Source organism: Patella vulgata, chromosome 6 (assembly GCF_932274485.2).
Source record: "Patella vulgata chromosome 6, xgPatVulg1.2, whole genome shotgun sequence".
NCBI lineage: Eukaryota > Metazoa > Mollusca > Gastropoda > Patellidae > Patella > Patella vulgata.
The window spans coordinates 36,577,120-36,603,669 of NC_065884.2; the positions used below are offsets into that span (position 1 = coordinate 36,577,120).

At 37.9% G+C, this 26,550-nt stretch overlaps 1 protein-coding gene across 6 annotated transcripts in view; it reads right to left on the bottom strand.

The window, feature by feature from the left end:
- The window catches only part of LOC126825386 (serine/threonine-protein kinase BRSK2), a 695,489-nt gene that overhangs the window by 597,234 nt on the left and 71,705 nt on the right, over positions 1-26,550 (bottom strand). For all 6 annotated transcript variants that reach the window (XM_056101811.1, XM_050555009.2, XM_050555005.2 and 3 more), the window contains exon 4: positions 10,760-10,900. In XM_056101811.1, coding sequence (XP_055957786.1) covers positions 10,760-10,900 — 141 coding nt within the window. The remainder of the gene's footprint in view (positions 1-10,759; positions 10,901-26,550) is intronic.

Below are 26,550 nucleotides of genomic sequence, written 5' to 3' on the forward strand. Positions count from 1 at the left end.
TTGTACGAAAAATCACGCTTTTAGCTTGTGGAACCTATAGAGGTCATAATTTTTATCTGATTTAAAAAAACGTTTGAATATATCACCGTTACACACTAACACTGCTGGGTGCATAGTGTGTAGAACCTATCTCTAAGTATTGACTAACTAGCCTATGTGTTAGAATATCTATATATGAAGTAGAAAGGGTTCATTGTGGTTACTATTCATGGAAATTCGTGAGAAATATACGTGTTGTCAGTAGTCGTTTAAACCTGTCAGTATTTGTACTGTAAAGTCAGTATTCCTATAAATGGTCAGTAATAATCATAAGGTGAGTATTTAAGTCAATTGGTTAGTATTCCTTACTTGTGTCAGTATGTAAAAATAACGTGAGTAAGTAAACAAACGTGAGTTAAGCCGACCACATCACTAGTCAGGCGCGTGCGGGAGAATTGACAAAAGCGTGACTAATTAAGAAAACATCACTATTTGACCTCTGGGTCACTATCAGAGTGAAACCGCCAGTTATCTTTGATGTGCGTCAGTACTTGGACCCGACGCCACTAGAGCGTGCAATCGTTAACTATATAAATTTCTCTCGAGTATTGTTAGTGAGTATCGTCGCTACATTCTGAATAAATTATTAATTAATATTCTCGGATCGGGAAATGTTTTTAAACAACAATGGATGACAGTCAACACTATGAGTACTTGTCGGCGATTTCGATTACCGCCGTAGTCTGCAGAATACGGCGCACTGTGTAGTGTTATTTAATTTACAATTTATATTTATTCTCGTTATATAACATGCGGATTGGCACATGTTTTGGGACCTGCGGCACTTTGATATCTGTATGGATTAAATTTGGTATCACTGTATGGATTAAATTTGGAATCACAACTAATGGTTAAAAAAAAGATCTACACAAATCTGTTTTCACTAATTTTATTGAAACAGATAATATGATAGCAGATAACAGAAATAATGAATTTCATATACATACATACAAGCCGAAATTCTGAGCACCGAAGAATCGTGTGAACATCTATTTACATTTGAGAAATAATTTGATAGTAAATAACAGAAATAATGAATTTCACACACAAACCAATGCATACATACAAGCCGAAATTCTGATCACTGAACCATTGTGTGAATAATCGTGTGAATATCTATATACATTATTATTGGTATCTTCAGATTTGCAAAATATTACAAACCGATTCCTGATAAAAAAAACAACCTAAAAAACAACATTTAAGTCAATGGTCAACCCGACCATTTCAAGAATTGTCCGTGTCAAGGCGACTGCAGTTCGGTTGCTTCATTTAAAAAGATAACTGATATTAAACTATACAATTGACTGCGCTATTCAGGGTTCATATTGGAAATATTTTGGTGTCAAGGCAACTGGAGTTCGGTTGCTTTATTTAAAAAGATAACTAATATTAAAATATAAAATTGACTGAGCTATATCCGTTTGAGGTTGTTTGAGGAAAAGCAAGTTAAAGATATCGTTATGTTCTAAAAAAAAATCACATAACAACCAGGCCATATATTTGTTAATTTTTGTTTAATATTTCTCTTGGTGTTATAATTTAGAACGAAAGAGAATAGTCCATACATTAGTAATGTAGGTCTTGTATATTAAACTTTTATTGGGATAAATTCTGTTAATCTCACCACTTAATTAGCACCTTGGTGTTATATCCGGAGATTAAGAATGTTGATTGGGTAATCGAGTTTAGCTTCTTGATTATTATGTTTTGATATCTGTATGGATTCAATTTGGAATGACAACTAATGGTTAAGAAAGAACAAAGTAAATATATTTTCACTACTTTTACTGAAACAAATATGTTAGCTGAAATTATGAGCACAGAATAGTCATGTGGATATCTTTTTACCTTTGAGAAATTAGCTTTTATAACAATTTTTAAACAATATTTATAACGATGAAAATAGTAATAACATATATATTATATGGTATAATATACAATGCCAAACGTTCTGTGAATGAATGAGCTACCCGACGAGGTAACAAATCGTTCGTTTGGCACTTTATTTTATTTACTTTAAAAGAATAATTATTAAAGATTGAAATACAAAAATCATAAATTGAACTGCCACACGTTCTACGCACAAACATGTGCTACCTGACGGGATAACGAGTCGTTTGGCAGTTAATTTTATTACTTTTTGAAAACATCATTCATTCAATAAAGATAGGTTGCCAGGCAATGAAACATACGCCCACAGCAGCTAAATCGTCCGGGGAGTCAACAAGAGTTTTCGCATATTTTTACTTTTTTCGGTAATTAAACATTTATAATACATTAAAATCTGATAAAGAGTAACAACTAATTAAGTAATTATCAGAAAACCATTTGAATTTGTTTGGTTTTTATAAAGTTCTGCCCCATGCTAATGTTTAGTATAGAAAACTTTTAACATCATGGATTTAGTTGTTCAAGTCATAAAAATTCATTGAAAATCAATATACTTGTTCGTCTCAAGACCTTAAACTCTGTGTATCAATCTGAAGTCAATCGGATGATAACTTTAGCCTCTAGAGCGTCACAAGATTTTTCAAAGTGATCAAGGGCTATAACTCTGGCAGTACTTATCAGAAATTGCCGAAAATAAATAGGCTTCTTCGTCTCAGGACATTAAACACTGTGTATAAATTTAAAGTCAATCGGATATTAACTTTAGCCTCTAGAACGTCCACAAGATTTTTTGAAGTGATCAAGGGCAATAACTCTGGCAGAACTTATCAGAAATTGCCGAAAATCAATAGGCTTCTTCGTCTCATGACATTAAACACTGTGTATAAATTTAAAGTCAATCGGATATTAACTTTGGCTTCTAGAGCCTCCACAAGATTTTTGAAAGTGATCAAGGACCATAACTCTGGCAGTAATTATCTGAAATTGCTGAAAATCAATAGGCTTCTTCGTCTCATGACCTTAAACACTGTGTATAAATTTAAAGTAAATCGGATATTAACTTTAGCCTCTAGAGCGTCCACAAGATTTTTTGAAGTGATCAAGGGCCATAACTCTGGCTGTAATTATCGGAAATCGCTGAAAATCAATAGGCTTCTTCGTCTCATGACCTTAAACACTGTGTATAAATTTAAAGTCAATCAGTTATAAACTTTAGCCTCTAGAGCGTCCACAACGGACGGACGGACGGGGGTGACGACAATATACGACCACATTTCAATGTGGGCGTATAAAAACAATTCATAAAATTAAATGAAGACCGCCACCCCATACCCATCCACGTTATGGCTATCCAGAGAGGGAGAGAGTTTCCACAATTTATCATCTTGGTACGCGTGCAAGAGAGGCGCGGATAAAAGCTTTTTTATCACCTCGTCTACCTGTATCTGTTCTGTCCAGTTCTTCTCATCTCTATTCCTGTTAACTAAACCACAAAATTTTAAGATAGCCATCAACCAGTGGGTCTGGAATACTGAAACGTAAAGTATGTTCAATACTAAGATTTAGATAAAGAGCTGGCCATTCTAACTATATTTCAAAAATAGATAATGCAGAGGACCGACCGATCAGTCTTCTTAAGTAATACTTGGCATCGTTGTGAAGCCGTGAATCTCTAGTTTATGAATTACCGATAATCCCAATTTTAACGAATACAACGAGTTTTAAAACCCATACAATACGTAAAAATGTTCGGTCTAGACACCCGGCGTGGCCTATTGTGGTATCATGGCTACGTTCATTACCCTATCTGGGGTTCGGATTCTGATACCATTCCGGTTCCTGAAAATAAACGTAGACCTATCGTACACGCAAAACCTTATTTTAATTGCGTCATGTTACGAAGGTCACAGAATATACGTTTAGCTGTGACGGCTTCTTTGGTAATCAAGAAGCTAAACTCCATTACCCAATCAACATTCTTAATCTCCTGATATAACACCAAGGTGCTAATTAAGTGGTGAGATTAAAACAATTTATTCCCATAAAAGTTTAATATACAAGACCTACATTACTAATGTATGGACTGTTCTCTTTCGTTCTAAATTATAACACCGAGAGAAATATTAAACAAAAATTAACAAATATATGGCGTGGTTGCTATGTGATTTTTTTTTAGAACACAACGATATCTTTAACTTGCTTTTCCTCAAACAACCTCAAACGGATGTAGCTCAGTCAATTTTATATTTGAATATTAGTTATCTTTTTAAATAAAGCAACTGAACTCCAGTTGCCTTGACACCAAAATATTTCCAATATGAACCCTGAATAGCTCAGTCAGTTGTATAGTTTAATATCAGTTATCTTTTTAAATAAAGCAACCGAATTGCAGTCCGCCTTGACACGGACAGTTATTCTTGAAATGGTCGGGTTGACGTTTGAATTATATGGGTTGTTTTTTTTTTATAACAGGAATCAGTTTGTAATATGTTGCAAATCTGAAGATACCAATAATAATGCATATAGATATTCACACGATTGTTCAGTGATCAGATTATCTGTTTCAATAAAATTAGTGAAAAGAGATTTGTGTTGATCTTTTTTTAACCATTAGTTGTGATTCCAAATTTAATCCATACAATGATTCCAAATTTAATCCATACAGTGATTCTAAATTTAATCCATACAGATATCAAAGTGCCGTAAGTCCCAAAACATGTGCCAATCCGCATGTTATATAACGAAAATAAATATAAATTGTAAATTAAATAACACTACACAGTGTGCCGTATTCTGCAGACTACGGCAGTAACCGAAATCGCCGACAAATACTCGTAGTGTTGACTGCCATCCATTATTGTTTAAAAACAATTCGAGAATTTTAGTAAATAATTAATTAATAATTTATTCAGAATGTAGCGACGATACTCACTAACAATACTCACCGGGAATTTATATAGTTAACGGCTTCACGCTCTACTGGCGTCGGGTTCAGTTACTGACGCACATCAAAGATAACTGGCGGTTTCACTCTGATAGTGTCACGCTTTTGTCAATTCTCCCGCACACGCCTGACTAGTGATGTGGTCGGCTTAACTCACGTTTGTTTAATTACTCACGTTATTTTTACATACTGACACAAGTAAGGAATACTAACCAATTGACTTAAATACTCACCTTATGATTATTACTGACCATTTATAGGAATACTGACGTACGGTACAAATACTGACGGGTTTAAACGACTACTGACAACACGTATATTTCTCACGAATTTCCATGAATAGTAACCACAATGAACCCTTTCTACTTCATATATAGATATTCTAACACATAGGCCAGTAACTCAATACTTAGAGATAGGTTCTACACACTATACATGTTACCATGTAACGATGTTTGAGTTCGAATTTCGTCAAAAATTGGACCAAAACTGACAGACAAAATGGCCGCCCTTCGTACTCATATAGCGTATAAAGCGTATAAATATGATATATCAAGGTTGTGGAGCCTCTAGAGGTGACAATTTTCTTATGATTTTGATGAAACTTAAAATGTAAGTTTATAACCAAAATATCTTGGTTCGTTTCAATATTCGCACACGTCCCTGTAGAGGGCACAATTATTATTCTATTTATAAAAACGTTCAAACATATAACCCTTACACCATAATTTTGGCTGAGTTTGAATTTCGTGAAAATCGGACTAAAACTGCCGGACAAAATGGCCGGCCCTCGTACGCAAATAGTGTATCAGGTAAATCAGAGGTGTGTGGACCCTCAAGTTTCATCAAAATCGGTTCAAAATTGTGACCTCTATAGATTCCACAAGCTAAAAACGTGATTTTTCGTACAAGCAGGGGCCATAATCCATGAAGTTTCAATCCGATACATGCCAATATCGAAAGCAACCAAGATCTTTGGGAGATTGACCTACATGTCAAGTTTCGTCAAAATCAGATAAAAATTGTGACTTGTAGAGTGTCCACAAACAATTTGCAAATTTGACCTAAATATTCGAACAGCTGAGGTCCGTATGATTCCAAAAATATAAGTTCCATTCAAAGTTAGCGCATTTAATTTTTCGATATTTTCCTGCCATTTTCATTTCATTTTCTAATCCATCCCTTTTTTAAACGACTCGATCCATTGTTCTGAAACTTCTGGAACCAGAAGTCAATCAAGTCTCAGTAATTTCGCTTTATTTTTCAGATTATTTTTTTGTCTGGGTGAAATGCTTTTCGCTATATTTAGGCTTATGCATATTTTCCAATTTCATTTCTTTTTTTTTTATACTTTCGATGGCCTACACTACATGAAGATCTGACCAGTTATACTGGAATGTCGCGTCGGGGGTCGTACGAGCGGCTTTTGACCGTATGACGTCAGACATTGATTAATCAATCAGTTTCGTGCATGGCACGCCATACAGTCGGCGTAACAGATGGTTTCATTGGCTGATCCCTTACACCACCCAGAACGCCTGTTATATAACAACTCTTCCAGATCCTAGTGTTGTACTACACTAATTTTGAAAATTATTTTTTCTTTTTTTTTTCTCTTTTAAGATTTTTGTTATAATCCGTGACACATGACGATAAATATGAAAGTTTTCATATCTGCATGGGACAGTTGCAGATCTAGTTCTGCAAACATTCACAAGGTTCAACAAAGTAAAACAAGGGCCATAACTCTAGAAGTAATTGACGGAAATTGCTGACATTCAATAGGCTTCTTCATTTCACTAATTTAAAAGATGCATATGAATTTCATACAGATTGGGTGATAACTTTTGTCGTTCAAGCGTTCACAAGATTCAACAATGTGAAACAAGGGCCATAACTCTAGATGTAATTAACAGAAATTGCTGAAACTCAATAGGCTTGTTCGTTTTACTAATTTAAACGATACATATAAATTTCATACAGATCGGATAATAACTTTTGTTGTTAAAGTATTCACAAGATACAACAAAGTGAAACAAGGTCCATAACTCGCGGTGTAATTAATGGAAATAGCTTCGTTGCACTAATTTAAATGATGCATATCAATTTCAAACAGATCGGATGATAACTGTTGTCATTAGAGCATTCACAACATTCAACAAAGTGCAACAAGGGCCATAACTCTAGATGTAATTAACGGAAATTGCTGAAATTCAATAAGCTTCTATGTTTTACTAATCTAAATGATGCATATAAATTTCATACAGATCGGATAATAACATTTGTCGTTAGAGCATTCACAAGGTACAACAAAGAGAAACAAGGGCCATAACTCACGGCATAATTAACGGAAATTGCTGAAATTCAATAGACTTCTTCGTTTCACTAATTTAAATGATGCATATCAGTTTCGAACAGATCGGATGATAACTATTGTCATTAGAGTGTTCACAAGATTCAACAAAGTGAAACAAGGGCCATAATTCTAGATGTAATTAACCGAAATTGCTGAAATTCAATAGGATTCTTTGTTTTACTAATTTAAATGATGCATATAAATTTCATACAGATCGGTTGATAACTTTTGTCGTTAGAGCGTTCACAAGGTGCAACAAAGTGAAACAAGGGCCATAACTCCAGAAGAAATTAACAGAAGTTATTGAAATTAAATAGGCTTCTTTATCTCACTAATGCAAACAACATATATCGATTTCAAAACAATCGGTCGATAAATGTAGTCTGTAGAGTGTTCACAAGAAATTGTGGACGATGGACGGACGGACGGGGGTGACGGCAATATACGACAACATTTCCATGTGGGCGTATAAAAAGGCTTCTTCATCTCACTAATGCAAACAACATATATCAATTTCAAAACAATCAGATGATAAATGTAGTCTGTAGAGTGTTCACAAGAAATTGTGGACGACGGACGGCGGCGACGACGGCAATATACGACCACATTTCCATGTGGGCGTATAAAAATTTAACCGTATGTTAGTCCCAAAATGACCTAGTATGTGTCGAATGGATGTTAAACTTTCTCTCTCTCTCTAGGTAATATTCAGCCAGTGGTCGCATTTCTTAGTTAAAGTAACAAGTCTAGCTGCATTACTCTGGGGTTTTTTGTAAATTATCTATTTATCTAAAAGTGAATTAACGTTATCTAATCGAAAGTGACCAGAGAATTAAAAAGTGACTTAGTGGCCTCTACAGTTACAAATTTACGTATTTTACCTATATTTCTGATACTAAAATTACACATGGCAAGGTTTGGGGGTGTTTTGGAAAAGTGGACCATGAAAAATTTATGAAACATTTTCTTTTTATTTTGCTGGAACAATAATAGTTTATCCTATCATCTTGTAAGATGCGGGGAAAATATATTCTACAAAATTTTATTCTGTGGTGTTTTTCACCACAAGAGTTCCATATGTGCCTGAGTGGTACCACATTACACAAAATTTTCAACTTAGATTAATATTCATAGAGAGTTTTGGGTTTGTGGTGTTTTTCACCACCAGATTTCCACAGATTTCCAAAATTTCTTCTTAGACCTCTCTATATGCCTGTGTTGTATACGATGATATTGCTGACAGGAGTTAATGGAGCTGATTGTCGAACATCTTTTGGTAACAAGCTTGTCTTTGCATGCAAAATACTGACCTATGACCTAATATGGAATATGGGTTTTATAATGAGAACAGATAAATTTAATCATGTGTTAATATTGCAATTGTTTATGATTTGTATGAAATAGCTTTATTATTATACTCATGGCACTGATAAACCATGAAATGTGGATTCAGTCTCATCTTTATTATATAATTTATACTACCAGAGTGCAAGCTTTTCACATGGAACTGCTCTTTGATCCCAGACAGAAAGGCGACACTGTTCTCAGATAATATGTCAACAAAACCCACAAAAGACAAGTAATATATATAACTGCAGTCTGACAGTGGTATGCAATATAAAACACGTAGTATTCATCAACAAATGAAATAAGCATAGATTAAAGAACGCAGTCATATTTAGCTACAGCACGTATAAATCCATATAAAGACCGATCTGCACAAATCATACGGTAAATTTAGATTTAACAACTACGCGTCTGATAAAACCTGCTTGTCTTTGATAAAACACTTTTGGTGCTGTTATAAAGATAGGTTGCCAGGCAACGAAACATACACCCACAGCAGCTAATTCGTCCGGACAGTCAACAAGAGTTTTCGCATATTTTTACTTTTTTCGGTAATGAAACATTTATAATACATTAAAATCTGATTAAGATTAACAACTCATTAAGTAATTATCAGAAAATCATTAGAATTTGTTTGGTTTTTATAAAGTTCTGCCCCATGCTAACATTTAGTATATGAAACATTTAACATCATGGATTTAGCTGTTCAAGTCATAAAGATTCATTGAAAATCAATATACTTATTCGTCTCAAGACCTTAAACTCTGTGTATCAATCTTAAGTCAACCGGATGATAACTTTAGCCTCTAGAGAGTCACAAGATTTTTCAAAGTGATCAAGGGCCATAACTCTGGTAGCAATTATCCGAAATCTTTGAAAATCATTATGATTCTTTATCTCATGGCCTGAAACACTGTGTATAAATTTAAAGTCAATCGGATATTAACTTTAGCCTTTAGAGCGTCCACAAGATTTTCCAAAGTGATCAAGGGCCCTAACTCTGGTAGTAATTATCGGAAATCACTGAAAATCAATAGGCTTTTTCGTCTCATGACCTTAAACACTGTGTATAAATTTAAAGTCAATCGGATATTAACTTAAGCCTCTAGAGCGTGCACAAGATTTTTCAAAGTGATCAAGGGCCATAACTCTGGCAGTATTTATTGGAAATCGCTGTGTCTAAATTTAAAGTCAATCGGATAATAACTTTGACCTCTAGAGCGTCCACAAGAGTTTTTGAAGTCATCAAGGGCCATGACTTAGGCAGTAATTATCGAAAATCGTTGAAAATCAATAGGCTTCTTCGTCTCATGACCTTAAACACTGTGTATAAATTTAAAGTCAATCAGATATTAACTTTGACCTGTAGAGCGTCCACAAGATTTTTGAAGTGATCAAGGGCCATAACTTAGGCATTAATTATCGAAAATCGTTGAAAATCAATAGGCTTCTTCGTCTCATGACCTTAAACACTGAGTATAAATTTAAAGTTAATCGGATATTAACTTTGACCTGTAGAGCGTCCACAAGATTTTTTGATGTGATCAAGGGCCATAACTCTGGCTGAAAATCAATAGGCTTCTTCGTCTAATGACCTTAAACACTGTGTATAAATTTACAGTCAATCGGATATTAACTTTAGCCTCTAGAGCGCTGGACCGACGGACCGATGGACGGATGCACGGACGGGGGCGACAACAATATACGACCACATTTCAATGTGGGCGTATAAAAACGCTTTTGAGAAGACTCACCAAACAAAGAATACACACTGTGTCATTCATTTTTAACCTTTCTCTTAATTAACACACCCAGTACAGAAAACTCACTGGCAATAATTAATTCACTTTCAGACAATTTCTCACCCCTGTTAATTAACACACCGTATCTACAGATTTTAGCCCCTCGGTACAAAACTCAGCTTTCCTACTTCTAAGAGTTAAATGACTGTTACAGACAAAAATGGGAGCTGTATTGTCCTATTTCCTACTGTGAACTTTTTTGAGATCCAATTCTAGCCTCAGGCATGGGACTTTAGTATTTTTATGCTTGGTTTATTATTTAAGTATTAGCCTACAGTGAGTTTCAGTAAATGCTCTGTTTCAAGTTTCAAGAACATTCGGGCACTATAAATTTTAGACACTGAGAAAGGTCTTTTGTATTTTGCTAAGTCCACTTACCATATATTATGACTATGACAGAAATCTAATGCAGAAATGATTTGTCTGAAGAAACGTCGAGCTTCCTTGGGAGTTAAACGTCCTTTTTTAACGAGGTAGTCAAACAATTCGCCGCCAGACACATGCTCTAAAACTAAGTATCTGAAAAAAGGATGAACAAAGTGTCATATTATATAATATACTATTCAAAAAAAGTAGGGGATATTTGATTTTGGGGGCATAATACTAAAATATGCAAATGACTACGAAAAAAGTCACTATAGAACCTAACAGAAGAAACATTTCCAGTTACATGTGACGCCCAAACGCACCAATAGCTACCGCATGGAATGCAGGTGATGCTTGGGATCATCATGGGGGTCCAACCCAAGATTTGCACGACTCTGACTTTGAATGTTACAGTCATTGTGGCATTGAATTCAAGGGGGGAAACATCAGTTTAATTGTTTTAGTGACCAGAAAACAAATTTTGATATGCGTCGGCTTACCCAAAATGAAAGGTTACGTGCCCTTGGCATGCTACAGATCGGCACAACACAGGCGGTTGTGTCGCGGACGATGAATGTTTCTCAGTCTGTCATAAGCAGGCTATGGTCCAGATACCGTGATACACAATCTGTACAGGACAGACCACGCTCAGGTCGACCAAGGGCGACAACTCAAGCCCAGGATCGATTTATCCGTACCTTGGCCTTGAGAAATCGTGTCATCACAGCAAATCAGATCAGCGCTCGTCTTCAAACAGACACTGGTGTGAGAGTGAGTGGCCAGACGATTCGGAATCGACTGCATAGGGGTCACCTTCGCGCCCGACGTCCTCGCGTGATCCCTTGTTTGAGAGATCATCACATTCAGGCAAGACGTTGTTGGTGTAGGGATCGTCAACACTGGGATAATCGACGCTGGAGCAATGTGATGTTTTCAGATGAGTCAAGGTTCACTGTTGATTTTTTGGACAGACGTAGGAGGGTGTGGCGTCGTCGAAACGAGCGCTTCCAAGACGTTAACGTCATCAGACATGATCGATTTGGGGGTGGTTCTGTTGTGGTGTGGGGAGGCATCACTGTTGCTGGTAGAACGGCTTTACATGTTGTTGCAGGGCGTGTTACAGGCCAGTACTACCGGGACAACATCTTGGCAGTCCATGTTGTGCCGTTCGCACGACGTCATGGCCGCCGTTTCATCTTCCAGGATGACAACGCAAGATGTCACAGGGCCAGGATCGTTACAGGTTACCTCCAACAACAGAACATCACCACATTACCTTGGCCAGCACTGAGTCCCGACCTCTCCCCCATCGAGCATGTCTGGGATATGCTTGGACAGAGGTTACGTCAACGTCAACAACGTCCTGCCAATGTCCAAGAACTTGCTGCTGCGTTGCAACAGGAATGGGACAATCTGGACCAAAATGATCTTAGACGACTCATTAGGAGTATGCCACGTCGGATCAATGCTTGTTTGGCAAACAGAGGAGGATTTACCCGTTACTGACTTGGTTGTGATGCTGTGGTAACTTTGCTGTTTGACCCCGGGTATCATTTTACCCTTATAATGGTCAGTCTGTGCCTTACTTAGTCTAACGATCATTTGGAATAAATCAATGAATGTGAACTTCATTTCATTTTGTCATTTGTTTCTTCGTCAGTTTCATTAGGTGACTTTAATAACACTTAAAAATCAAATATCCCCTACTTTTATCCATTGTAAAATTATTTTTTTTCTATGGTATGTTTCTACTGCCCAAAAGATTTTAGATAGTGTTGAGGATGTGTTGATTTCGTTTACATAAACCACTTGTGGTTGCCATGCAAGAAACACTCACATTTTGCAAGAGATGGAAGGACAACAGGGAAATTCAATACGGCTCTTCCTCTCATTGTCCCAATGCTTCACATTGAATTTGAAACAAGCTAACAGCGAGGCTGATGTCCCCCGCCGAAAGCTCAAAATAAATAGATAGACACATATTAATTACACATTGATCTTTTTCAAAAGTATCGAGCAATCAAATTGATTATTAACTATACAGTAAGTTTCATCATTCTCTATCAGATAGAATCAAAGTTATCTTGTCCCAAAGCATCAACCAATGAAATTGCTTAGCTCCGCTTAATTATATCCAAATTTATCATGCACCAAAGCACCAACCGATTAAATTCTGTGGCACCATGCAAGAACCTGATAAGCCACATGACATTCAATTTGAGAAAAATGCAACTAAAGTCTGTGGTCTATAATTCCAAATCTATGATCTCTACTTGATGTTTTGTGATTTTGATGTGTACAGAGGCATAGTATAAAAATTCTGGATGATAATCAGTCTTGTAACTGCAAACCTTACAGAAACTTTTGGGCAAATATGAATTTCTAAGATAATACTTTTTGAATTTTCCATGCAAAAACCTGATAAGCCACATTGATGAAATCCAATTGAAGGTTTGTTGGCTTTAATTCTATAAAATACGTCATAAATCAACTGAAACAACACATACAAAAGTAAATAAAACAAAATCCCACATATACTAGGAATATCAAGGGCGGACTCAGCGACCTTAGGTTTTTGAGGGGGGGGGGCTCGGGTGATGAAGCGCTCAACAGGGGATCCAGGTGGCCTACTCCTGACAATTTCGAAAGGTAGAAGCCCAAAAATGCCATTTCCAGTGACCTGAGACAAGAATCCGGTTCTAAAGTGCGCCCACTGGATTGCGCCCCCCCCACCCGTACTTAAATCCTCCCTTGAATATCAAGCAAATGACTCAAACTTCAGGAAAACGGGTTAGGACGCCATGGACAACCTTGATAGACCGCTATCTCATGACATAGAAATAAGAAAAATGCATTATATGTTATGGAAGTGTGTTGACAATACAAAGCGTCTTAATTATTGTGTTATTATAATGTCCACTTGACACAAAATATGTCATTTCGGGACAAACTTTCGGTACAATTTTATTTCAATCATTCACATGTGTGTAGGGATCTTTACAATATTTTTTTAGCCCTGCATGAATTCGATTCCATTCAGTTTTCAACTCAATGAAAATACCAATTTTAATTAATTACAACAATTAAACCAGCGGTTACCATGCAAGATACGCCCACATTTTGCAAGAGATGTACAGAGAACAAACTAAAACAATGTGATTTTTTTGTAGAAACAGTGACCAAAATCCAGGAAGTTACGGTCCAATATGCACAAATATCGAAAGGAACCAAGATTTGTTTGTTGGATATAAATATATGTCAAGTTTCATCAATATCGGATAAAAATTGTGACTTCTAGAGGGTCCACATTCCACAAACTTGGTATTACGTACTTTTACACTATTTGCGTACAAGTAGTAGCAATTTTGTCAGGTAGTTTTTACGAAATTCCAACTCAATCATCATTATGGTAACCGTGATATATTTAAACCGTTTTTAAATTGGATAAAAATTGTGACCTCTAAAGGGTCCACAAGCTAAAAACGTGATTTTTCATACAATCAGTGGTCATAACCCAGGAAGTCATGGCCCGATATATGCAAATATCGACAGGTACCAAGATCGTTTTGATATAAACATATATTTTAAGTTTCATCAAGATCGGATAAAAATGTGACTTCTAGAGGGACCACAACCTTGGTATGACATACTTTTACACTATTTGCAGCCATTTTGCGGGGTTGGATGGCCGAATGGTTAGCACGCGCGTGCTGTATAATAAGGTCTGTCATTGAGTCAACTGGCGGGGTTTCGATTCCCCGGTTGTACGTGACAAGGAGTAGGGTCGCCTGCCCAACTTTGTGGGTTTTCTCCGGGTCCTCTGGTTTACTCCCACTGCTAAAGACCCCTACGCGCTAGCGAATTATAGAAATAAAATAGAACCATGTGTTAGTCCTGAAATGACTAAACTTAGTTACGGTCCTGGGGGCCATAATCCATGAAGTTACGATCCGATATGCGCGAATATCGAAAGGAACCAACCCGAGATAAATGACCTTGGGTGTGACTTGTGGGTTATCCGGTTCTTGCATGGAAACGTTGGCACACAAATCCGATCTTATGAGGCTTATCAGGTTCTTGCATGGAATATGCTTATTTTTATATCAGGTTAAAACTATTATAGACTTGGTTATCATGTCAAATATATTCACAGTGTCTTCATGATTACAGTCAAGATGGATTCTACCCATCTTCGTTCAATGGCACTCTTATCTTAATTTTGGGGAAAATGTGGGTTATCAGGTTCTTGCATGCTGCCACAGAATTGCTTATCTCTGCTTACCGTAAGCAGACAATGTCCATCATTAAACTCCATCAAGGCATCCACCTTATGAACGCCTACACCAAGTTTGAACATTCTACCTCAATTAGAAGGAGAAAATGTTCATTATTGAACTTAGTCAAGATATTGATGTGATAAAACTTTAAATCATGGGTTCAATGTCGGCCGTATATGCCGTTCAGGACTGAGGGCTTTTGAAAATGACCGAAACTGGATCAGACCCGTAGTTCATTTTGCACGCCGGAAAAGTAACTATTTTGTGCTAAATCATAATATCCCTGAGCACGACAAAGCTCTGTGCGTGTCGTGATGTAAACTGTCAGGTATAATAAAATTAACAGATTAAAAGCTTAACATTTAATCAATTTAATTAGCCATGTTTTGTTTTATAATTAGGCCTTGTACTGTGTGATCATTCTTAAAGATAGGTTGCCAGGCAACATAACATAAGCCCACAGCAGCTAAATCGTCCGAGCGGTCGACAAGGGTTGTCGCATATTTATTCTTTTGTAGATAATTAGGGGCATTTAATAAACAATTTTATACATATGACATTATACTTTTGGTCGTTTGAGGTTCCACAAGGTCCTTAAAAGTAAAACAAGGGCCATAACTCTGGAAGTAATCTACAGAAATTGTTGAAATTCAACAGGCTTTTTCGTTTTACTAATTCAAATAATGCATATAAATTTCGTACAGATAGGATGATAACTTTTGTCGTTCGAACGTTCACAAGGTTCAACAAAGTAAACAAGAGCCATAACTCTAGAAGTAATTGACGGAAATTGCTGAAATTCAATAGGAATCTTCATTTCACTAATTTAAATGAGGCATATAAATTTCATACAGATTGGGTGATAACTTTTGTCGTTCAAGCGTTCAAGAAAGTGAAATAAGGGCCATAACTCTAGATGTAATTATCGGAAATTTGCTAAAACTCAATAGGCTAGTTCGTTTTACTAATTTAAACGATACATATAAATTTCATACAGATCGGATAACTTTTGTCGTCAGAGCATTCACAAGGTACAACAAAGTGAAACAAGGCCATAACTCCAGAAGGAATTAACAGAAGTTATTGAAATTAAATAGGCTTCTTCATCTCACTAATGCAATCAACATATGTGACTACGTGTATCAAAGTGAGTTGGAATACACAAAATCTAATTTTGGACTAGAGACAAAATAAGTGAAAATATTGATTTTGATCGAAATTGAGATTTTCACAAAAATGAGTCTATAATTATACTATCTATCGACACAAAAGATCAAAATAGCAATAAAAGATTTTAGAACACCTTTATCTGAACATTTTTTAAGAGTATCGTATTTTTAAATTTGTCTTATTTCTTAAAATTCTAGGCAAAATTAGTTATTTTTCTTCGCTCGCTGCGGGACAACCGGTCATTCCTCTTGCATAATAATTGGCATCGTTGTAAAGTGGAGAATCTCTAGTTTACAAATATGATCAAATTAATGTCGATGAATTGATTTTGAACGGATACAATCGAGTTTTAAAATCCCTAAAAAATATAAACCACCACCGCTTGTTGCTATGCTGTCTACACAACTCGTTTGCTGATTGGCCCAGACACCGAGTGAAAAGCATTATGGTTACGTGGCTGACTCGAACAGGCGATAAATAGTTGGTTTTGGCGATAATGTTTTTGGTTATCTACATGCGATTCACACTGATAAGTGGCAGAAAAAAATTAATTCTGATCGTATATCGATTGCTGTTGAGCGATAATCCAAACCACGTGGCTGATTATGTAAATTAATCGACATGCGGTTGGGTGTCATTGAGTAATACTAATGAACTGTCACGGGTCAATGATAAAGCCGCCGACAACTCCTTATTTACTCCGAATAATTAATCCAAGCGATAATTATACTATTCAAAAAAAGTAGGGGATATTTGATTTTTAAGTGTTATTAAAGTCACCTAATGAAACTGACGAAGAAACAAATGACAAAATGAAATGAAGTTCACATTCATCGATTTATTCCAAATGATCGTTAGACTAAGTAAGGCACAGACTGACCATTATAAGGGTAAAATGATACCCGGGGTCAAACAGCAAAGTTACCACAGCATCACAACCAAGTCAGTAACGGGTAAATCCTCCTCTGTTTGCCAAACAAGCATTGATCCGACGTGGCATACTCCTAATGAGACGTCTAAGGTCATTTTGGTCCAGATTGTCCCATTCCTGTTGCAACGCAGCAGCAAGTTCTTGGACATTGACAGGACGTTGTTGACGTTGACGTAACCTCTGTCCAAGCATGTCCCAGACATGCTCGATGGGGGAGAGGTCGGGACTCAGTGCTGGCCAAGGTAATGTGGTGATGTTCTGTTGTTGGAGGTAACCTGTAACGATCCTGGCCCTGTGACATCTTGCGTTGTCATCCTGGAAGATGAAACGGCGACCATGACGTCGTGCGAACGGCACAACATGGACTGCCAAGATGTTGTCCCGGTAGTACTGGCCTGTAACACGCCCTGCAACAACATGTAAAGCCGTTCTTCCAGCAACAGTGATGCCTCCCCACACCATAACAGAACCACCCCCAAATCGATCATGTCTGATGACGTTAACGTCTTGGAAGACGACGCCACACCCTCCTACGTCTGTCCAAAAAATCAACAGTGAACCTTGACTCATCTGAAAACATCACATTGCTCCAGCGTCGATTATCCCAGTGTTGACGATCCCTACACCAACGACGTCTTGCCTGAATGTGATGATCTCTCAAACAAGGAATCACGCGAGGACGTCGGGCGCGAAGGTGACCACTATGCAGTCGATTCCGAATCGTCTGGCCACTCACTCTCACACCAGTGTCTGTTTGAAGACAAGCGCTGATCTGATTTGCTGTGATGACACGATTTCTCAAGGCCAAGGTACGGATAAATCGATCCTGGGCTTGAGTTGTCGCCCTTGGTCGACCTGAGCGTGGTCTGTCCTGTACAGATTGTGTATCACGGTATCTGGACCATAGCCTGCTTATGACAGACTGAGAAACATTCATCGTCCGCGCCACAACCGCCTGTGTTGTGCCAATCTGTAGCATGCCAAGGGCACGTAACCTTTCATTTTGGGTAAGCCGACGCATATCAAAATTTGTTTTCTGGTCACTAAAACAATTAAACTGATGTTTCCCCCCTTGAATTCAATGCCACAATGACTGTAACATTCAAAGTCAGAGTCGTGCAAATCTTGGGTTGGACCCCCATGATGATCCCAAGCATCACCTGCATTCCATGCGGTAGCTATTGGTGCGTTTGGGCGTCACATGTAACTGGAAATGTTTCTTCTGTTAGGTTCTATAGTGACTTTTTTCGTAGTCATTTGCATATTGTAGTATTATGCCCCCAAAATCAAATATCCCCTACTTTTTTTGAATAGTATATTTGATATCTCATATCATCATTAAAAAGATAATTTATAGGCCTTAAATGGAAATAAACAGAATGGCCAATAATTTTCTTTTCAAAGAGAATTTTATTGATAGATGAATCCCTTTACTGCCGCTTCTTCATAGGGCATGCAAAGTAAGGAATGCATCTTGGATATTATTGTTTAAAATTCTCTTATCACCATGGGTCGAAAAAATGAGAACGACCAACGAGCCGAATTGCGACAATTCTCGAGTCTGCCATTGTTTAATTACATTAAAACCAGAATGCACGAAAGTGAATGTAAGTATTTCTTGACTATGAAATTGGCATTTCTATAGGGACTCATATTTTGATACCGTTACGGTACCTGAAAATAATAATAGACCTATCATACACGCAAAATCTTATTTTAATTTACGTGTTAAATGAACACGTGTACAGCTGTGGCGGCTTCTTTGATGATTATCCAATCAACAATCTTAATCTCCTGACCACTAGCTGGCACTAGGGTGCTAATTAATTGATGAGATTAACTGTTAATCTCACCAAAGTTATATTATACAGAACAGACTACTAATGCATAGATTATTCTTCAGTATAACACTATCATGTGAATATGCTGCATGTGTTATAAAGGTTTCGTCACAAAACGAGTGCATATATACTACGATTTTCGTTTTCAGCACCCCTGAAAACCGCAAATATATGGCCTGGTTGCTATGGGATTTTGTTTTGGAACATACCAAATGTTTGACTTGCTTTTTCTCAAAACTTACTTTTGTGAGTTGGGTAGCTTCGAATGGACAGAGAGCTCAGTCAATTTTTGCCCGTTTCAAACAAACTATACATCAAATTGAAGGTAATGAGTTGGAGAATATGAAAGTAACAATAACTCAATTTTTAAAATTTCCTCACCGCGACTCAGTATGCCATGGGGGGTCACATATATCAATTTCAAAACAATCAGATGATATGCGCATGTGCGGGTTAGCATGTACCTTCAAACGGTACTGTGAGTGTTTTTTCGATAATTATATATTTATCAATAATGGATGTGATAGATTTTTGATGTAATGTTTGTGCGTGATCACCAGGACCATTTTGATGTGAAATAGATGTACTGCTTTTGTATTTTGACTTATCTGTCATGGAGAATGTTTATGTGACAGATTGGTGATAGGGAATAAGGTACTTTATTTTTTCAGTGTAGTTTTGCTGGATTGCGGCAAAACTAAGGGGAACAACTCTCCCGACTAAAGGTCTCGGGGGGTTGGAGGCGAATTTGTGTTGTCGCCATCTTTCCCTTCCGTAATAAACAACATTTTTCCAATTCACCGAATTGTCATTCATTTCTTCACATGTAAATATTAGTTAATGTATTATAAACATTATATTTTGTTAATAATAATAATAATAATATGTCCATTTATAAAGTGCTATATCCACAAAACGTGCTCATGGCGCATAATACACAAGTCTCTAATAATATAATTTAAACAGATAAGTTTTCAAGTCAGATTTGAATTTATTAAGTGTAGGACTTCTGTGAAGGTCTGGTGGTAGTTTGTTCCACTTTGTAGATGCAGCTACTTGAAAAGAGCGACCGCCGAATGACTTTAACTTCTACTGAGGAACACAGAGTTTTTTCTGATTGAGTGACCGTAACTGTCTAGATGGGATGTAAAATTTTAAGAGATCGCACAGGTACTTCGGAGCACTTCCATCCAGACACTGATAGGCAAGAGACAATATCTTGAAATCGACCCAGGCTTGAACAGGCAACCAATGTAGATTTTTCAGTACAGGAGTGATATGAGAGCGTAGATTTAACCTAGTCACAATGCGAGCAGCTGTATTTTGGATGCGTTGAAGACGTTCCATTTGATACTTTGGTATGCCGACAAGTAGACTATTGCAATAGTCAAGTCTAGAAAAAATGAGAGATCTTACTAGAGCTGCGGCTGCGTCTTCAGTGATGAGATTTCGAATGGAACCAATACTTTTGCGGTGAAAATAACACTTTTTGCACAGATCATTAATATAGTTGTCCATGTTTAACTGAGAGTCAATAAATATACCAAGGTTTTTAGCAACTGGGGAAAAAGGGATGATGACATTGTTGATTGAGAGCGAATAGTCGGTTATTTTCTTGAGTCGTGGTTTGGGGCCTATGACAAGTATTTCCGTTTTTTCTTCATTAGTTATTAGCGATCATAATGATGTCGATTTGAGACGTTGTCATAGTCTGTCTACTTTGTAATAATCATTTCTGTTTAGTGCAAGCGGAATGGGTAAAGACCATGTGCGAATTGGTGACATCAGCGTGCGGTTCAAGCATGAACTGGAATGTACCTAGACAGCAATTGTAAACAAGCACAAGTCATAATATTTACATAATTATTAGTAAACAGCAATTGTAAACAAGTCACAGGTCATAATAGTCATATACTTCAATTGTCTGTTGTAATTGAAGATATTAAAATGTGACCGTGTGTGTTGTCCCTTTAAGATTGTGTTCAGTGCTATGCTTGCATGCTTACATGAGATCTATTTATAGCACAGCTAGTAGTGGTCTGTCTGGATACAGTGAGCGAGTCAGTGAGAGAGCGGGAACGAGAGCTAACAGTCAACAGCATTGCTGCGCTGTCAAATCTCTGTTTTGTAACCGTATTGAATAAAGACTGTTTTTAAAGACAAATAAACTTTGTCACATTTGGCGTCGCCTACAGGATTGAAGAGAAAAAAAAATCGAAGAAATTCGAAGATTAAATGTTAAACTACGGCGAACAAGACGACACGAATAAGATGTTGATTTGTATGGCGATTTGAGGGGTGAGATTGTTCCATTTTAATTTGTCGTGACGATAATGGCTTTATGCTATTGAAAAACCCATCCCTTTCATTGTACCAAATCAAACCCAAGATAGTTTAGCAATTTTAATTAGCGACAGTAAAGGGAATCATCTAAAAAGGCAATTTTCAAGGGACAGTCGGCTGAATATTAAATTTGAATGTGAAAGCGGTAGAACAACAAAATGCGGAATAGATTTGCTTGAAGACAAACTTCCTGGTTGGATTGCCAGACACGAGTCGCTGTTAATTTATATTTGGCTTGGCACTTGTGACGTCAAATACAAATCTGGCCTATTTATTTGCGCACAACCCGAGAGTGCCGATACGGTTTTAGGTGTTTTGAGACAATACGGTAGAGCAATAGACGTTGTAAATCAATTCCCAAATTCCCGGATAAAATTTATCGAAGTTCCGCCTTTGTCAGTCGTACAGTTTAATCGTTCCAAAGGACACGGTGATCCTAAAATATTTCAGACAGATGACACCACCGTGTCACAATATATTTCTAACATTAATAATGAAACCAAATTGTTGAATTCGGCAGTCAATGAGTCAACACTGGGATTTTCTAATGATGTGTTAAAGTGTCATAAAAGAAAAGGGAAAAAGGCTAGATATTTGACCAATTTTCAGTTATGTGTGGATGGTGTGCACCCCATAGAGACATTAGCAAAATGCTGGTTACACCATATTGAGATTGACGCTACTGCTTGTTGTTTCCCATTATCTGTACATCAGGTATGAGTTAATGTTGATGCATAGAAATCGTGATTTTGTAAAGGAAAGTGGGTATTGTGAGGAATACCTTGCTTTACTGAACTATTGTGGAATTAAACGGATTCTGTTTGTCCTTTCCTTCCTTGTACTGTGTATTTGTAGAGATAGCTCTGCAAACACGGTCAATTTAAAGATCAATATGGCAGACAGCATGGAGAATTCTGCACCTGTTGAAAGCAGTACCAGTTCAGATAAATATCAGGAGGAAATCAGCAGACCGAAACGGGAATTGGCACAGACAAAATTACTACAAACTCTATCACTACAGCACACTCCACCACGACCTGTTCCACGTTTTTCTTTAAACCAGAGCTCCCATCTGTCTGCTAATGCGTCACCGGGCCCACCTAAGCCAATAGTTTATGTCGGTAAGAGTAGAGAACCAAAGAGATTTGTCGGTCGACCAAGGCATGCGGAAGATCCCACTGTGCATCACTGGATTGATGAAATTTCGGCTGTTCTGTCATCATTAAACTTGTCACTGGATGAGGAAGCATAATTTGTTTATTCACATCTGACCGAAGAAGCAAAAGAAGAAGTGAAATTGAGACGAGCTCAGTCCCAAACTGACGCGATTTTTGATACCTTAAAGGACGCGTTTGGTGAAACATGTTCAGTATCAGAACTTTTACGCACATTTTATGCAAAGCGTCAACGAGTACATCAAAGTCTACGTGAGTTCTCCTATGTCTTGAGCGAGTTGATGGATAGAATCCTTGGGGGGGAAGCGGCTAAAATGGACAAGGACCCACAGCAACACATACTGCGAGACCATTTCGTGGACGGTGTACTGGACCTGCAGCTACGCAAAAAATTAAAGCGTCAGATACGAGAGAAACCAACTTTGTCTTTTCTAGATATCCGGAAAAATGCCATTGACTGGTCGGAGGAGGACAGTTCTTCAAAGGGTGAGGTTTCAGTTTCTGCTATGTCCGAAGGAGTGCCTACCAATAGTGCTGAATAAGGTGAGCTTAGAAGGCTGATTTCGACTCAACAGGAACAACTTAATAAGCTCACAGAACTACTCCAGAAAAAGAATAATCGAAGATGCTACGGGTGTGGCGAAGAAGGACACTTCAAAAGGAACTGTCCATCTAGACAAAAGTCGGAAAACGAGAAAAACTCTCCGCTGTGAGCCAAGGGGTGGGTATTGTGACTCAAGGCTCATGTACTAGTTTTTGCTATGAAGATGCCCTACTGTAATTGTCGATGTCCAGGGAAAATCTTGTCAGTTCCTTATTGACACTGGCTCTCAGATATCAACGATTACAGAATCGTTTTACAATTCTCAACTTGCTGTACTTGGTGTGGCTGTTAGCGAGATCGGATTTTTGAAGGTTAGAGCTGCTAATGGTTTTTCTATTCCTTATGTTGGAATTCTACAGGCGGATTTTTACTGAAGGATATGAATAAAAATTCTCCTAACTGCAACATCAGGTCTCAAGTAGCAACCCCAAAACTTACTTCTGTCTTGACAGACAGTCCTATTAAAGACATGTTTGGTTTTGTTAGAGTAGCCGAAGCTGTTTGTATATCTGCGGGAATGGTGAACGTGGTACTTACGACGGGTCGAACACTACCAACAGACTCTGAATTAATCGTTCAGGAACTTTCTAACAGGACACATCTACTGGAGGGTTTAGCTGTTTGCAGTACTGTTGTAAAAACTTTAAATAACCGTTATCCTGTACAAGTGGCAAATTTGTCTAACGTGGATATTTGGCTTCAACCGCGAACACGTTTAGGTATTCTGATAAAGGCTGATGTTGAGGGTGATGATGTACATTTTTCAGTGCGAAATGATGAGGTGTTTGTCCAAAGGAGTCAGCTTGTTAAACAGGCGGAACAAGTTACTGACAAAGTTGGGGAGCCCCCTGTGAATATATCAGAATGTTTGTCAGAAAATGAAAAAAACAAGCTCATACGGTTATTGAGGGAACATCAATCAGTTTTCAGTAAGGGTGATCATGATATCGGTTATACCTCGCTCATCAAACACCAGATTCATATCACAGACAATATCCCTATCAAGCTTCCGTATCGGCGTATTCCCTCGGCACAATTGGAGGAAGTGCGACAACATATAGATAAACTGATCCAGTCAGACATTATCCTCCCAAGCTACAGCCCATATGCCTCCCCCATCGTATTGATCAGAAAGAAATCCGGAGAACTTCGCATGTGTGTGGACTATAGACGTCTTAATGCAAAGACTATTAAAGAATTGAGGAAAGCCTTGATGCTATGCATGGTGCGAAATGGTTTAGTTCTCTTGAAATACCTTGGCCATGTAGTTTCATCCACCAGGGTGGCAACGGATCCCGATAAAATTTCCACGGTGTCAAGTTGGCCCATTCCGAAAACTATTAAACAGCTCTGGACGTGGCTTGGCTTATGTGGATTTTATCGACGTTATGTGAAGGACTACGCAAAAGTAACTGCTCCCTTGCAGCATCTTTTGAAGCAAGTGCTAGACTCAAATATTCAAAATTTGGAATCGGTGTGGTCTTCTGAATGTGACGGATCATTTCAGGCCATGAAGGAAAAACTGATTAGTGCCCCAACACTAGCATATGCTAATTTTGCACAACCATTTGTTGTAGAAGTTGATGCCAGTTTCCAAGGTTTGGGCGCCGTTCTATCGCAGTTTCAAGATGGTCGGCAGCGCGTAATAGCTTATGCAAGTCGCTCTTTGAGGGGTCCAGAACTCAACATGCAGAATTATAGTTCTCGCAAACTAGAGCTGCTCGGGTTAAAGTGGGCAGTAAGCAAGAAGTTCAAGGAATATCTTCTTGGTCAGCGGCTTACGGTGTTTTCAGATAATAGTCCGCTGTGTAACTTATCTTCCGCCAAGTTAAGCGCAGTAGAAAAGAGGTGGATGTCTGATCTGGCAATATTCGATTTTAATTTGGTTTACAAAACTGGAAAAACCAACATTAATGCGGATGCACTGTCTCGGCGACCAGGTAATGAAATTGTTGTGGATGTGAAATCGAAGATTGAGGAAGTCACAAAGTCAACGTTTGTACCGACACTTTTTACAGAGGAGATCTCTTGTACTAGGCCTGTTTACTGTCAAGTTCTCAAAATGTTACCGTCATTTACTCAAGAAGACATATCGTGCATGCAGAGGGCGGATCCCACGATTAAAATTTTCCGTTCGTATTGGGATGACGGAAAGACTCCCTCCCGAAGAGAGAGGAGAGACATTCCCCGTTCTGTGTTAACTCTTTTTAGACAGAAGGATAGGTTTTCCTAAAAGGGGATGTTTTGTATAGACGTGTTACTGATCCTTCAGCTGGACTTATAGAACAGTTGGTACTCTCTGATACATTAAAGCAAACTGTTCTCGACCACTTGCATGACAAAGCAGGACATCAGGGTATTGAACGGACATTTCATTTAGTCAAGGCAAGATGTTATTGGCCTGGAATTTGGCAAGATGTCAAGCGTAAATGTAAGATCTGTGCTCGGTGTGTAGTTTCTAAACCATCCCAGTTGCCACACACTACTATGAAAAATCTACTGGCTACCCGACCCCTTGATGTTCTTGCTATAGATTTTACAGTACTCGAACCCGCATCAAATGGATTGGAAAACGTGTTGGTCATGACTGATGTTTTCTCGAAATTTACTCTTGCAGTACCTACAAAAGACCAGAAAGCTGCCACAACTGCTTGTGTGCTAGTCCGAGAATGGTTTTTCGAATCCCATTTGCTTCAGCAGTTATGTTGTATGTATGGCAATAAGAAGAGTAGGACATTCCCGTATCACCCACAGGGTAATGGCCAGACCGAACAGTTCAACCGAACCTTGCATAATTTACTTAGAACATTGCCTACTGAAGTGAAGCGAAAATGGCCGGAACATCTTCTAGAACTAACATTTTGTTACAACACAACAACCCATTCTTCTACTGGATATACCCCGTATTTTCTGTTATTTGGACGGAATCCTACTCTTCCAATTGACATTCTTTTGGGTGTGGAAGCAGACGATACAGACAGTTGGTTATTGAATCATCAGCAGAGAATGGAATATTGTTACACAAAAGCATATGAGTCATTAGCATCAGCGGCTGATCACAGAGGTGAGCTTGATGGGAAAGCCCGTGACTCACCTCTAGAGATTGGTCAGATGGTGTACTATCGTGCCAGAGGAATTTTGGGCAGAAATAAAATTCAAGATTATTGGTCTCCTACTGTATATTCTGTGGTGGAACGAATAAGTGATGACAACCACGTGTATATTGTGAGTCCCATTGATGACACCAGTATAACTAAGACTGTCCACAGAACCAAACTAAAACTCTGCCCTGTTTATCAGAGCGAACCGAATGATGACAATGTTGTTCCTGGTGATACTGGTTCAACTGCGAAAAGGGACGAGAATTCTCAGGATTTAAGTTATGGTGAGACCCAGGATACCGATGTTTCGCCATCCTTTATGGATGATGCGGGTATTTTATCTGTCGCGCCCGTTGATGTT